Below are 12,407 nucleotides of genomic sequence, written 5' to 3' on the forward strand. Positions count from 1 at the left end.
AATGGGTACAAATCAGAACCCTGGATAAAAAAAATTTTTAGACCTGTGATGGTAACTAGAATTGTGGTGGTCCTTCCAAGTGTTTTTTATATACCTGGCCAGGAAACTACACAACTATTCCAGGTCTGTGGATGTGGGTCCCTTGGTGGGGTGGCTTGAGCTTCAGTGATCAATCTGAATGTTCTTAGGATTCAACTTCTCTTCCTCCTTGCTCTTTTTATTTTACAAATTGTTTCTGGATTGGTTAAGTTAATTAAATTTCCCCCACCGCGGTGGATAAATCATGATGACACATAGACAATCCTAGTTTATTCTGTACTGGAAAATAAATAGCCAGCTGCAGGCAAATCTTATATGGCATGCAATCTTTTGCATCGTTAAAGAAATTAAAATGTATCATCATCAAAGAAGAGAGAAAGAAACCAGGATTGCTTGAAATAGACATATACTCGTTTATGGGTATGGATATAGTTTTTATATGTAAAAAAAAATTCTGTGTAAATAGAAACGCAATACATGCTTGCACAATGGGGAAGATTGTGAATAAGTGACCTATGTGCTGCATCAGTTTTCTGCCCAAGTTTAGATTCAAAAGCAGGCACACTTTATCAGAAAAAATAATTGTAATAAGCCTCTGCTAGGATTAAGGTACTCAAGATAGTAACCCCACTCAAGCTCCAAATAGCATGCTATTCCATGTAGTTTTAGTGGCCAAAACAATAACCCATTAAGTAAACAAATCTTTATTAATAGAATAACCAGTTTAGTTAATCAGAGGAATGTAGTGTAGAATGAGATCCTATTAAAAATTGAAAAATGTGGACTATACTCTCATTAGATGGCTACAGAACTGGTTGAACAATCTAACCACTGTATATAGTTCATCTGCTCCCTCAATTCATTCATGTCTATCAAATTATTTATCAGACTTTTTTTTAATTCACAATTTTCACAACTACTGTCAAATATCCCAAAAGGTTCTTTTGTCCCATTTAGCTAAATGGTTGCTTTAGATTTAAAGCATTTATTTCATGTTTGTCCCTTAGTTGTGTCTTATTTCTTTTTGGCAAGCACCAATCTTATATTTGAGTTTTCCCACTACAGTTGAAATTTCCAGATATATTGCTTGTAATTTATTTACTATTCTGCACAGGGCTTCCCAACTGTACAGACTTGCTCCCTAGTATTGTGGTTGGTAATCTCCAAATGAACATTTACAACAAGGCATCTTTTACATTTCATTTGTTTTGTTCATATAATACAAAAAAAAGAGTATCTACAGAGAATGGAAGTATGTGTGTGGGTGTGTGGGAGTCTTCAAAACAATCTTGTCCAGGTAATTAAAAGAGAGAGATTAACTTGTATAACTTAATTACTGAAGCAAATTTTCAGTCATTTGCTGAGATACTACTATCTAAAAATCCTCACTATAGAACAGATGGCACTCCAGCAGGAGACAACTATATGTGAGCAAAGAGATGAGGTATGAGTAATTATGGCATTTAGAGATGATATGTGTAGATATATACAAGCATAATTGGAATGCAATGCTTCATACTCACACTTTCCCTTATCAAGAAACTTGCCAGGTTATCACACTGGATATTTTCTCCTATTATTTTATTTTTTGGCATTCTTGTCTGATGATTTTTTTTTTAAATGGACCAAGGAAATAGATGAGTTGGCCAAGTCTCAGAGCTGGGTTCATAGGATCAGTGAGATAAATAGCTGCTTATAAACATGAAAATATCATTCCAAAAAGATACCAGATGTTCACATGACTCACAATTTTGTTACACCTTCAACAAAGAAAATCTGATGTCCATCTTTTCAATAAAGCCACTTCATTCAGATCTTCAACAAAGCAATGTATTCTCAAATATACACCCAGGCTTAGTAACTACTATTATGGAGGAATTGAACAAAGATACATCTTCTCTTTGCTTTAGTTCTCCACTTCAGTATTGTTTTGTGAATCGTATATGTTAACCTGCCAATGCCATAATTAGTACAGCTTCTAATTTGTTGAAACCGTTTTGCTAAATTCAGTACACATCGGATCTTTTCAGACAACCAAGAGCCATTTATTTTTTGAACTCATTGGTGAAATCTGAGAGGAATATTAGAAAAATCTCTAGACTGCAATTAAGTATTGGCAGTCTTAAGTGACTTCTAATAATTATGCTAAGGTCATCAATGCAAGATACAGTTAAAAAAAAGTATTTGACACAGAATATTTTTTAACATGGGATTTGTTTTATCAATGGTTAGATAATAACGGTAGAAATTAGAAGTTGGAAGAATACTATTATGTAAAGAATATTAGTATTACTACTATTATTATGCATATGTAAAATGACCCATACAATACATTGTTTGCTAAATACTTATTTATGTTAAAGAAAAATGTATAAAGAAAAATTTTTAAAAATGCATCCAAGCTTGTTGGTTGGTGTGGGAATTGCAGGCTTAACTTGATGGATTTATATAATCTGAGCCACTGGGACTCTTCTTATGTTCTTAGAGTGGACAGTACTAATCCAGCTAAACTAACAAAAAGCAGCTTTCTACAATCGCAAGTCTAAATACTATCTATCTTTGGCTAGTGATCAGCCTCTTTTTCTCTAACAGGAAATTTTAAATGGCAGGGAATTCTGCCTCTGACATTTGTTCATATGTCTCCCAACACCCTTTCTTATGAAGTTGACAAGGTTCTTCTGGAGCACAGAGGCGAACGAAATGCCTTCCTTTTTTCTACTTCACTTGCTAAATTATTCCCAGTGTGTTAAACAATGTAATTAAGCATACATGCTCACATGCTAAAAGTTCTTTCTGTTCTTCATCAAGGGGGAGTGAAAAGAAAGATTGGGCATGTGTCAGCCCCGGTCTTCAAGCTCTGTTAGTTTTAATTTGGGCTGTGGAATTAGTCATCAGTTTTGCTGGGACTGCATTAGGAGAAATAGATCTTTGCATGCAGGGACTTGAGCTCTGTTGCAAATGAGTATTTGTTAAGGGGAAACCATTCTCTTGTCGTGTTATGCTACATTACATAAGATTTATATCCGTTGTAGGAGAAATGGAACCAGGAAAAGAATATTAATTCTTGGTGTCAGTGGAAGCTTAGTTTGGCATGTCATCCAATTTCATCTTTAAAAAGGGGCTGCTTTCCTTATTTAAGTCAATGTAGAAAGCAATTAATCAATTCATGAAAAATGTACCTTTGTGGCAGAGAGCTAGTGAAGATGCAAAATCAGTCTGCAAAGAAGCCAGGTCTAAATGCGTTGTTTAAGGTGTGCAACCATCTGGTTCATGGGATGAGGGCTTAAAGAAGGGCTTAAAGAAGGCCTCTTCGTCCGAGATCTAATTGACGAGGAGGACGCGGACCTGGCTTGCATTATGGAGACCTGGTTAGGGCCGGAAGGAGGTGTTCCTCTCTCCGATTTATGTCCTCCAGGCTTCCGTGTGCTTCACCAGCCGCGACTCCAGGGTAGGGGCGAGGGGGTGGCAGTTGTTATTAGAGAAAGCCTCAGTCCTAGAGAGGTCACTGTTCCTCAGATAGGCGGGTGTGAATCGCTCCTTCTGAAGTGGGACCCTGGAGTTCAGTCAGGTTTGATGGTTACGTACCTATCTCCCAGCTGCGTAGCCTCAACCCTGCCCGCACTACTAGATGTCTTGGCCGAGTTGGCAGTTGAACTCCCCAACCTTTGGTTGTAGGAGATTTCAACCTGCCATCAGTCAGGGAGACATCTGAGCTAGTCCGGGAGTTCATGACCTCCATGACGGCCATGGACCTAACTCAAGTTGTACAGGGCCCAACTCATGAAGGAGAACATACACTCGACCTGATTTTTCTCTCTGGACAGTGGATAAATGATTGGGGTAGGGGGGACTTATCCATCTCCCCCCTGTCATGGACCAATCATTCCCTCCTTAGGCTGGACTTTCCCACCGTCATACCCTGCCGCTGGGAGGCGGAACCAGTAAGATGGTTCCGCCCCAGGCGCCTGATGGACCCGGAGAGGTTCCTGATGGAGCTTGGGTCATTTCCCGCCTCCTTAACCCACGATTCATCCGAGGCCCTGGTAGTGGCCTGGGAACAGGCTGCATTGGGGGCTTGGATCGAATCGTGCCTTTGCAGCCTCTGACCCAACGCAGATCCCGAGTGGCTCCGTGGTTCACCGCGGAGCTCAGGGAAATGAAGCGTCAGAAAAGACACCTGGAGGGCGGTTGGAGATCCTCCCGGACTGAATCTGACCAAACACAGTTAAGAACCCATATTAGGTCTTATCTTGTTGCTATGGAGGCGGCGAAACATCATTATTTTGCAGCTCTCATTGCATCTGCAGAAAACCGCCCAGTAGCCTTGTTTAGAGTGACCCACTCTCTTCTCAATCAGGGAGCGAGGGAGGACCCCTTGCAAGGCAGAGCTGAGGATTTTGTACAGTTTCTGCAAGATAAAATCGCTCAGATCCGGACTGGTTTGGACTCTGACTGGGCAGAGTCTAGCGAGGAGTCGAGGGCTTGTCTTGAAGGCAACATCTGGGTTGAGTTTGAGCCTGTTCGATGGATGAAGTGGACAGGATTATGGGTCGACTGGGTGCCTCCATGTGTTTATTGGACCCTTGTCCCTCCTGGCTTGTTTTTGCAGCCAGAGAGATGACTGGAAGCTGGATTCAAGCAGTTACCAATGCTTCCTTGAAGGAAGGGGTCTTCCCAATCACACTTAAAGAGGCGGTGGTTCAACCCATCCTTAAGAAGCCCACCCTTGATCCAGACTCCCTTAACAACTACCGTCAGTTCCTGGAGGAAACGGACTACCTGGACCCGTACCAATCGGTTTCAGGCACAGTTATAGCATGGAAACGGCATTGGTTGCTTTAGTAAATGATCTCTGGCAGGCCTGACATGGGGGCTGTTCCTCCATCCTGGTCCTTCTTGACCTCTCAGCAGCTTTTGATACCATCGACCATGGTATCCTACTGCAGCGACTCGGGGGGTTGGGGGTAGGAGGTACCATTTTACGGTGGTTCTCCTCCTACCTCTTGGGTCGCTTGCAGTTTGTGTGGACAGGGGGGCAGAGATCACCCCGAGGCCCCTCATGTGTGGGGTGCCTCAGGGGTCGGTTCTCTCCCCCCTGCTCTTTAACATCTATATGAAGCCGCTGGGTGAGATCATCCGTGGTTTTGGGGTGAAGTACCATCAATATGCTGATGACACTCAGCTTTATATTTCCACCCCGGACCACCCTGGGGATGCCCTTTCTGTGATGTCCCACTGCCTGGAAGCGGTGCGGGCCTGGATGGGAAGGAACAGACTCAGACTCAACCCATCCAAGACTGAGTGGCTGTGGATACCAGCATCTCGTGATCTAGTGGCCCCGTCACTTGTGATAGGAGGGGAGGTATTCACTCCCTCAGAAAGGGTCCGCAATTTGGGCATCCTCCTGGATTCACAGCTATCTTTAGAAGATCATTTGATGGCTGTGACCAGAGGGGCCTTCGCACAGGTATGTCTAGTGCGTCAGTTGTGCCCTTTCCTAGACCGGGATGCCCTTGCCATGGTCACTCACGCCCTTGTTACTTCTCAGTTGGACTACTGCAACGCCCTCTACATGGAACTGCCCTTGGGATGCACCCAGAGGCTACAGCTAGTCCAGAATGCGGCCACGCAGGTTGTTATGGGGGCTTCTCATTAGTCCCGTGTGACACCTCTCCTGCGTGAGCTGCACTGGCTGCCGGTGGTCCTTCGGGTCCGTTTCAAGGTGCTAGTGCTCAGCTATAAAGCCCTACATGGCTTAGGCCCAGGGTACCTGCAGGAGCATCTCTTGCCATCCTCCCACCGTCCCGTGCGCTCGCATAGAACAGGCCTCCTCAGGGTGCCATCAGCCAGACAATGTCGGTTGGCATCCCCCAGGGGTAGAGTGTTCTCTGTGGGAGTGCTGACCCTCTGGAATGGGTTGCCCACCAGGCTTAGGACAGCCCCTGACCTCCTCTCCTTCTGCCGCGAACTGAAGATGTGGCTCTTCCATCAATTGGGTTGATCCGCTGGGGTGACTTACACTGAAATAATTTTAATCATTTTTAATTTTTAATTGGATTTTAATTTTATGTAATTTTGTCTACTGAATGCCTCATTGTAAGCCGCCCTGAGTCCTTCGGGAGAAGGGTGGCATATAAATTACATAAATAAATAATAAATAATTTAAAAAGCTCTGGGGGAAGCTTTGAAGTTGGTGTGAATGCTCAGCTACATAAAGCAATCTTCTATAGACTCATTCTTTTAGTCAGGTTCAGAATTCATTTTCATCCAATTAGATGGTGCCCAGTTAATTATCCCAGTGGTTTTACTTTTATTGGGCAAAGCATTTGTAGGCGGAAGCAAGTGGATTGAAAATCCAGATTTCATTTTCATGTGCAGGAAATCCTGCTTGTAACAGAACCAATTTGGCATGCACATCATTCAATCATGGACTGCACACTTTCATAGCCAAGCTGCTCCTATCAGATCATGATCTTTAGCAGGGTATTTAATCAACTTGATCTGCAGAGAATAGGAAGAAGGACTCCTCTGAATTGAACATGTGCTTTACCTGAGAAAGTTGGCAGTGAGATTGGGAAAATAATAAGAATTTAGACAGAAACAATCACAGATAATAAGGACATTTAATCATAGCTTATCTCATAAATGGCAGTTCAGTCCTGCTGGAAAAAAAAAAAAACCGGAAGAAGAGACCAATGGAAAAGCTTGCCCTCAGAAGTTGTGGGTGCTCCATCACTGGAGGCTTTCAAAAAGAGACTGGACAGCCATTTCTCTGGATTAATATAAGGTCTCCTGCTCAAGCAGAGGATTGGACTAGAAGACCTCCAAGGTCCTCCCAACCCTATTATTCTATGTTCTAGATTCAAAATGTTTCAACAGATTCTGCTTGAATTAACTCACTAATTAACTCACTAATAAATTAGAGATGGAGATCCTTATCGTTTCCAAAAGTATGTACTTTAATCCTAAAGTGAGTATTAACTCACTTTAGGATAATTTTGCTTCTTTGACTGTGTAAAGAACTTGACACCACCCTCCAAAATTGTTAAATGCAGTCCTGAGCCCCCCACCCCCACCAATGTCACTAATCCCTGAGTTAAATTCCTATTCAATCATAAGGAAACTAAATTCTAAAAAAAATGCCCGCTATTGATTTTTCCCCATTTGAATGTTAATTGTTTCTATATTTCTTTGCATAAGATTACTGCACATTTCATGTCACCAGCTACCAGGATCTTATTACCATATGTGGTGGACATGTCCAGAAGTTAAAAACTATTGGAATAAAATTAAGGCATGGTTGGAAGAAGTGACACAAGAATGCATTGATTTAAAACCAGAGCTATTCCTATTGGGATCCTTCCAGAGAAAATTTGTAAAGAAAACATTTATTTGATTATACATGTAATAACAGCTACAAGGATAGTTTTTGCACAAAATTGGAAAGCAGAGAAAATACCTTTAGAAGAAGAAGTAATTTAAAAAATCCTAGATTGCGCAGAAATGAATAGATTATGATGATTAAAGAAAGAGAGGATTCAGAATATTTTCTGAATATGGGATCAATTTTATTACTGGTTAGAAAAGAGATATAGATAAGTAATTAATAGTTATGTAAAAATGATATGACTAGAATATTGAGATATGTGGTAAAAGACTGGGTGATAATGAAGACAAAAGAAATTGCAAAAAGTTGATGTCATCGAGGAAACACCGCGATGTCACACGGAAAAAATGATCGATGTATTAAATGTTTGTCTGTGTATAAAATAAAAAACTTTTTCAAAAAAAAAAAAGATTACTGCACATTTCAGACAAATATAGGTCATCTTGATTTGGTGATATAGGAGTGATCTTTTTTTTTCCCCAGTGAATTCCAGTTCTTAGATTTGTCAGCTAATGAAATTCTTCTCCATTCCTCTTTTCTCATTAAAGGAAATAGACAAGAATGTGCTTCTCAAGCAAAATCAAGCAACTGAAGGAAGCCCAGCTTTCCCTTTGCAATTTAACAACCAGGACTTTGTTAAACTGCAAAACTACTGCCTGCATCAGGGCCTACTTTTTGAAGATGATACATTCCCAGCAAATAGTTATTCCATTGGACTTACCAGAAATTTGTTTCCACAAGAGAAACTGAGAAAAGTACAGTGGTTGAGACCTCCCGTGAGTATTAATAAAACTTGTTGTGCCCTTGGGGTATCTGTATCTGTATATAGTATAATCAGAATTATCTGCTTGGCGTGACATCCATTTCTAGGTTATTGTTGTACAGAAAATACAGATGATAAGTACCTTCACAACCCAAACTAAATCCAATCTACCTCTGCTCTACCTTAAAATATGTCTTCTTGCCTTCCCTCTTATAACAGGTACAAATTCTGCTGTCTTCTTCCTGTCAGTTGCTCATTGAATTAAGGCCAAAGTGCTTTATTTGATGTTAGCCTTCCAAGGGAAGAGCTTAGTTCCCCACTTTTTTAGCCCTTGGAGCAGAATTAGAAAGACAAATCAAATTCTAGAGAGTATTTCTCTAATCCAACAATTAGCAGCTTGATACCTACCAAATATTTTGGATTAATTTATCATTAGCTATGTAGCCTGGGACTGTTAGGAACTGCATTCCTTACTTTCTGATCAATCTAACCCATTCTAACCTTTTTTCAATAGCCAAACTTAAATCCATCTTCACCTCAGTAATAAATTGCCCAGTTAAATATCCAAGTCTGAACTGCTCCTATGACCTACGCTGAATAGCCTATAGGTCATCTACATGTATCTCAACTGTTGTCTTCAGTTCTCCATCCATCCATCCATCCAGGCATACATTTAAACATGCATGCATGCATCCATCCCTAAGCATAATGGAATTTAAAATGATTATAAAGTCAGCAGACCTGAAGGATCAGGTTGAGGACAGATCTTTTTGAAGAAAATCTTTTTGGTCATTAAAAATTAATACCACCTTAATGACACAACTTCACCATCATAAAGTCAGCCAATATATTTCAAATGGACCATGTTAGTATAAGTAAAGCTTTGTAATATTTTCTGGACCACAAATGTTTTGGTTGGAGTAGCAGCAGGTATTAGATGGTAACATAAAAAAAAAAAATTCTGGAAAAAAGTTAGTTAAAAAACAACCTTAATTTGGAAAATTCAAAGGATTTGGAATATACTGTAACTAGATTACTTTTGTGCTAGACATCTCCAGCAGATTCTTGATTTTTGCCTACATGTGGTCAAAATTTGGCAACGGCATTTTCTAGCTTGACTCTGCTACCAACATCTACAGTATATTACTGCAGTTAAAATAATTCTTGACATAGCACTAAAAATTTCTGGAAATTGAAAGGTGTGATAACTATTTTCAATTAATTAATAGTCAATTTTTAAAAAGGAACATTAAGTCGTTCAAGTGTAACCTGTGTTCTGAAAGTTAGGCTGCCCCGTACACATCTAACTGGGAGAAAGTCACATTGAATTGTTGTCTGACTATACGTGGTGTGGATAAGGAAGTGTAACAGGATACAACTATCCAGTTACACTTCCTTATTAGTATGGAATATCTCATTCATCTCCCATAACAGCATTTGCCTTTTCCTCTTTCTTAAAATTAATTAATGAAGTTTATAAGAGTCATTTTCCTGGCTGTTTTATAAAGTGAACACAAATAGTGAAGCTCAGTTGTAGAGCAGAAGGTGTTTTGCATTTAAAAGGCTACATATGCGATTCTATTCAAAGTAGTAGAATCTCAATGTTAATTTTAATTGAAAGCTCCAATGAGCAATTACCTCAACCCACCTTCATTGAAATATCTATTTTGCACAACATTCATGTTGTTTCTCAGATGTTTTTTTCTTTGTTTTTCCACCTGAAGATTGGTTTTTGAAAAGTGATGGTAAAGAAAGAAGAGTACCTTACTCTTCTAAGAAGTCTTTGCTTGTTTTGCATTTTCTGAGTCATGCCATATCTGGTTATTTAAGTGACAGATAACATTTTTTTTTAATACTGTCACCCTTCCAGATCCAATGTGGCAGCTGAGAAGTAAAGCAGGTTTCAGTTTTATCTCATGCATTGACAAGAGAATTGCCAATTACATTTAGAGCCTGGAATCTTTGGAGCACAAAGCAAAAAGAACACAGCTTGATTTGCAGATGCCAGGCAATGCTGACAGCTTGGAGCAGCTTGTTTTGATTTGTAAAGTGAGCCAATTTAACAACAGGAATCCCCAAAGGGAGCAGGATTGGAACACAGAACTATCATTCCTGACACAGCCTTAGTCCCCCACCCTTTAGTCATAGATGTAAAGCGTTGGGTTTTATTATATTTAAAAAGATAATATTAATTTCAAATTGAGGTCGTGACTGTATTCCAGACAGTTTTCTTGCAATAGGTGTGGCACAGCTCTCTCCCAGCATGCTTTTCAATGTTGCCAACTAGCCAAATGCCTTGGAATTTTTTGATGGTTCCCAGCCAAGTACTGACCGAGGCCAAATCTGCTTTATTTATGAGCTCAGTCATGTGTCTATGGAGATTCTCAATCATCCAGGTCATGGTTGTTCCAAAAGTGCTTTTTCAAAAGGCAAATGGACTTTGTTTTTCCTTGAAGATGTTTCACTTCTCACCCAAGAAGCTTCTTGGAGGAGAAGCGAAATGTCTTCATGGAAAAACAAATGAAATCATTGCCTTTTGAAACAGCTCAGCCATTGTTTGCAGGGGCTGCTACTTGGCAAAGTAAATTGGTTTAAAATTAAAATTCTGACAAAAACCATAATCATTTGTGCCAATTCTTCGAAAAGGCAACACATTCAGAAATTCATTGGGATGTATTCATAGTAAACATGTATTGTGAGGTTCTTGGAGTTCTCAGAGTTGACTTCTTTTCCTACAGACAAGAAGCATGGAAAAATAGAATAGAATAGAATAGAATAGAATAGAATAGAATAGAATAGAATAGAATAGAATAGAATAGAATAGAATAGAATAGAATAGAATAGAATGGACCTTGGAGGTCTTCTAGTCCAATCCCCTGCCTAGGCAGGAAACCCTACACCACTTCAGACATGGTTATCCAACATCTTCTTAAAAACTTCCAGTGTTGGAGCATTTGCAACTTTTGGAGGCAAGTTGTTCCACTGATTAATTGATCTGTCAGGAAATTTCTCCTTAGTTCTAAGTTGCTTCTCTCCTTGATTAGTTTTCACCCATTGCTTCTTGTCCTACCCTCAGGTGCTTTGGAGAATAGCTTGTACAGCTGGGGTGTATGATAGCTTGTTTTAGCAGCCTTGATTGGAATTTCTGGTTATCTTTGTATTAGTTAATAGGTGTGGGATGAGAAAGAAGGTATTTAGGTCTTTTGTTTCTTTCCTTGAACTTTGATTGCTTTCTTTCCATTAGAAACCGAAACCACTAAAATGCAAGAGAACTAGAGGCATGGCCATGGCAATCTGATGCCTCAGGCATAAATGGTCACAATGAGATAACCATGCATAAACTATTCAAGAAAGGAAGCAATCTAAAGTGAAAAAAAGCAAATAGATTTAAACAGATATTCCCTCATTGCATTAGACTAGAGAAACAAGAATAAACAAATAGACAATGTTCCACGCCAAAAGCAAAGAGAGAAGAAACAATGCCCCAGTCATGGCTGGTAAGGCAAGCTACCAAACTAAACAGCCAGAAAACTCCATTCCTCCACATACTAACTGATGACGTTACCTAGCCTACTAATGAAATGACTCCAGGAAGAGACACAAGCTCAAAGAACGCCGAGAACTGAACAACTCAGCCTTGAGCTACATAAATTCTCCACAATGGCAGACACATATTATGTCACTGATTTACCCATAATCAAAATCACACAATCATGTATGCTATGCTTAAAATTAAAAATCTAGAATATCTTGATGTAGAAATTTGATACTAGTTTACACTTCCATCTAATAGGCAACAATATGGTGGTTTGTTGTTTTTGCACTTTAATAATAATGGATAGGCATTAACACTGATCAAATAGCTAATTTACTGATGAGAATAAAAGAAGATGCCCTTGAATTAAACTGAATTCCTGATAACACTGCAGTTTTCTTAGCCACAATGTGGAAGGTTTACCAGGGCTTCTTCCAGGATGATTTTTCAGTTTCCCACCTAGCCTATAGTTCTGATAATCTGTGATCATTTACCATTCAAGAATTTACCTGGCCCAATCTTGCTCAGCTTCCTTACAAGATCACCCAGCTGCTCTACCCTTCTGAGACATCTTTGGTGTGCATGCACAATTCATTTCACCTTTTAAACATCCTCATGACATGGTTAAGTAAATTCCAATCCACGCAGTGATTGCTTATGGTTTAAGACCAGTCTTAGTGCCC

The 12,407-nt window shown here is 39.8% G+C and overlaps 1 protein-coding gene across 1 annotated transcript in view; it reads left to right on the forward strand.

Annotated features, from left to right (window-relative positions):
• Positions 1-3,985: 3,985 nt before the first annotated feature.
• The window catches only part of LOC139327650 (calpain-13-like), a 91,724-nt gene continuing 83,302 nt past the window's right edge, over positions 3,986-12,407 (forward strand). The window contains exons 1-3 of the mRNA XM_070957539.1: positions 3,986-4,226; positions 4,649-4,848; positions 7,975-8,202. Coding sequence (XP_070813640.1) covers positions 3,986-4,226; positions 4,649-4,848; positions 7,975-8,202 — 669 coding nt within the window. The remainder of the gene's footprint in view (positions 4,227-4,648; positions 4,849-7,974; positions 8,203-12,407) is intronic.

This window comes from Pituophis catenifer, unplaced genomic scaffold, assembly GCF_029215685.1.
Source record: "Pituophis catenifer annectens isolate HBS135680 unplaced genomic scaffold, rPitCat1.0.hap2 SCAF_1, whole genome shotgun sequence".
Classification (NCBI taxonomy): Eukaryota; Metazoa; Chordata; class Lepidosauria; order Squamata; family Colubridae; genus Pituophis; species Pituophis catenifer.